At 44.7% G+C, this 1,426-nt stretch overlaps 1 protein-coding gene across 1 annotated transcript in view; it reads left to right on the top strand.

The window, feature by feature from the left end:
* CLEC17A (C-type lectin domain containing 17A) overlaps window positions 1-1,136 on the top strand; it is a 15,730-nt gene extending 14,594 nt beyond the window's left edge. Inside the window, exon 12 of the mRNA XM_042782755.1 lies at window positions 1,004-1,136. Coding sequence (XP_042638689.1) covers window positions 1,004-1,136 — 133 coding nt within the window. The remainder of the gene's footprint in view (window positions 1-1,003) is intronic.
* Window positions 1,137-1,426: the final 290 nt, after the last annotated feature.

Genomic DNA, 1,426 nt, shown 5'->3' with positions numbered 1-1,426 from the left:
AGTGAAACACTGTCTGATACGTTGATCCCACATAGATAGATCTTAAAAGAACACCACGTTCCAGGCAGATCCTCTTTACCAGTTAAGTTAAGCTATTGTTTGGTTTTAAGAATACTTCAGGGGATATTTTCGGGTCAAGGTTTAAGATTATCCATAGGGTTTCCAAGGCTGTGACTTTTTTTCAGGCATGTCTGGCCAACTTTTTGGTATTATTGGAGTGCTTAACCATTTGAATCAGCCGGGGACACCATTTCCATCACAGCACTTGTTAATAGAGCCTATGTGCCTGGATCCCTGTTCTGGGCACCTGACCTAAGACATTACAATGCCTGAAAGGCTGAGATGATTGTAATGTAAAGGAAGGGATCTGCAAAAAGAGAAGGTGGAGACAGACCAGATGCAGGAAACTGATTCAGGAGGGGAGGACTGTCCTGGGGAACAAGGAAATGGCTAACCAAGGCCAAGGGGCTGATGGGACAACGTCAGCAAATTCTGAAAGATGGAAGTGAATCAGGTGAAAGAGAGAGCCCTGAAATGCAAAGGCTTGTCTTTATATATAATCAATAGACTTTATTTTTTTGAGAAGTTTTAGGTTTATTGAGAAATGGAGCAGCGAGTAGAGAGTCCCCTGAAGCCAGTTTCTCCTATTAACATCTTGCACTAGTGTAGGAGTCCTGGTGGCACAATGATTAAGCACTTGGCTGATATTCCATCCTATAGGATCACTATGAGTTAGAATCCACTTGATGGCCACAGGTTTTTAATGGTGCATTAGTACCTTTGTTTCAATTGATGAGCCAATATTAATGTTATTATTAACTAAAGTCCACAGTTTACCTTAGGATTTATATTCCTGTTGTATAGTTCTACGGGTTTTGGACATGCGTAAAGTCATGGTAGCACCATTACAGTATCATATGGAACAATTTCACTGCTCTAAAAGTGGCCTGTGCTTTACATATTAATCCCTCTTTCCTCCCCCACCCATTTTTCCTCCATCTAGTTTTTGGGATCCACAGGAACCCAACAACCTTCACGAAGAGGATTGTGCCAGCATGAACAAGGGTGGTACCTGGAATGACCTTTCTTGTGATAAAACTACATATTGGATTTGTGAGCGGAAGTGTTCCTGCTGAAGCTTGGGGCTGAGGCAGGGGGCCATACCCAGCATCCCTCAGCTGTAGCTCTTGGAGATGAGTACCTCCTTCCCCTCTGCGGGGGCCTTGCCTCGTGAACACATGTGGATGTGACCAAATTGGATTGGCAGGCTGGATGTAGCAAGTCCCTGGGCTGCAATTTGGGCCATTTCTAAGGCAAGGACATGGGCTAACCCAAATGGTTGGTGAGCTGGAGACACACCAGGATTTGGTGCCAGTCTCCCAGTCCTGGGTCTCATGGGCCTTCACCAAGTTCCTCATCATGGCTC

This window comes from Orycteropus afer, unplaced genomic scaffold (genome assembly GCF_000298275.1).
Source record: "Orycteropus afer afer isolate SDZICR_OR568_19922 unplaced genomic scaffold, OryAfe1.0 scaffold00460, whole genome shotgun sequence".
In the NCBI taxonomy this organism is placed as follows: Eukaryota; Metazoa; Chordata; class Mammalia; order Tubulidentata; family Orycteropodidae; genus Orycteropus; species Orycteropus afer.
The sequence above is the reverse complement of the archived record's forward strand: the minus strand, read 5'-3'. Positions and strand labels throughout refer to the sequence as shown.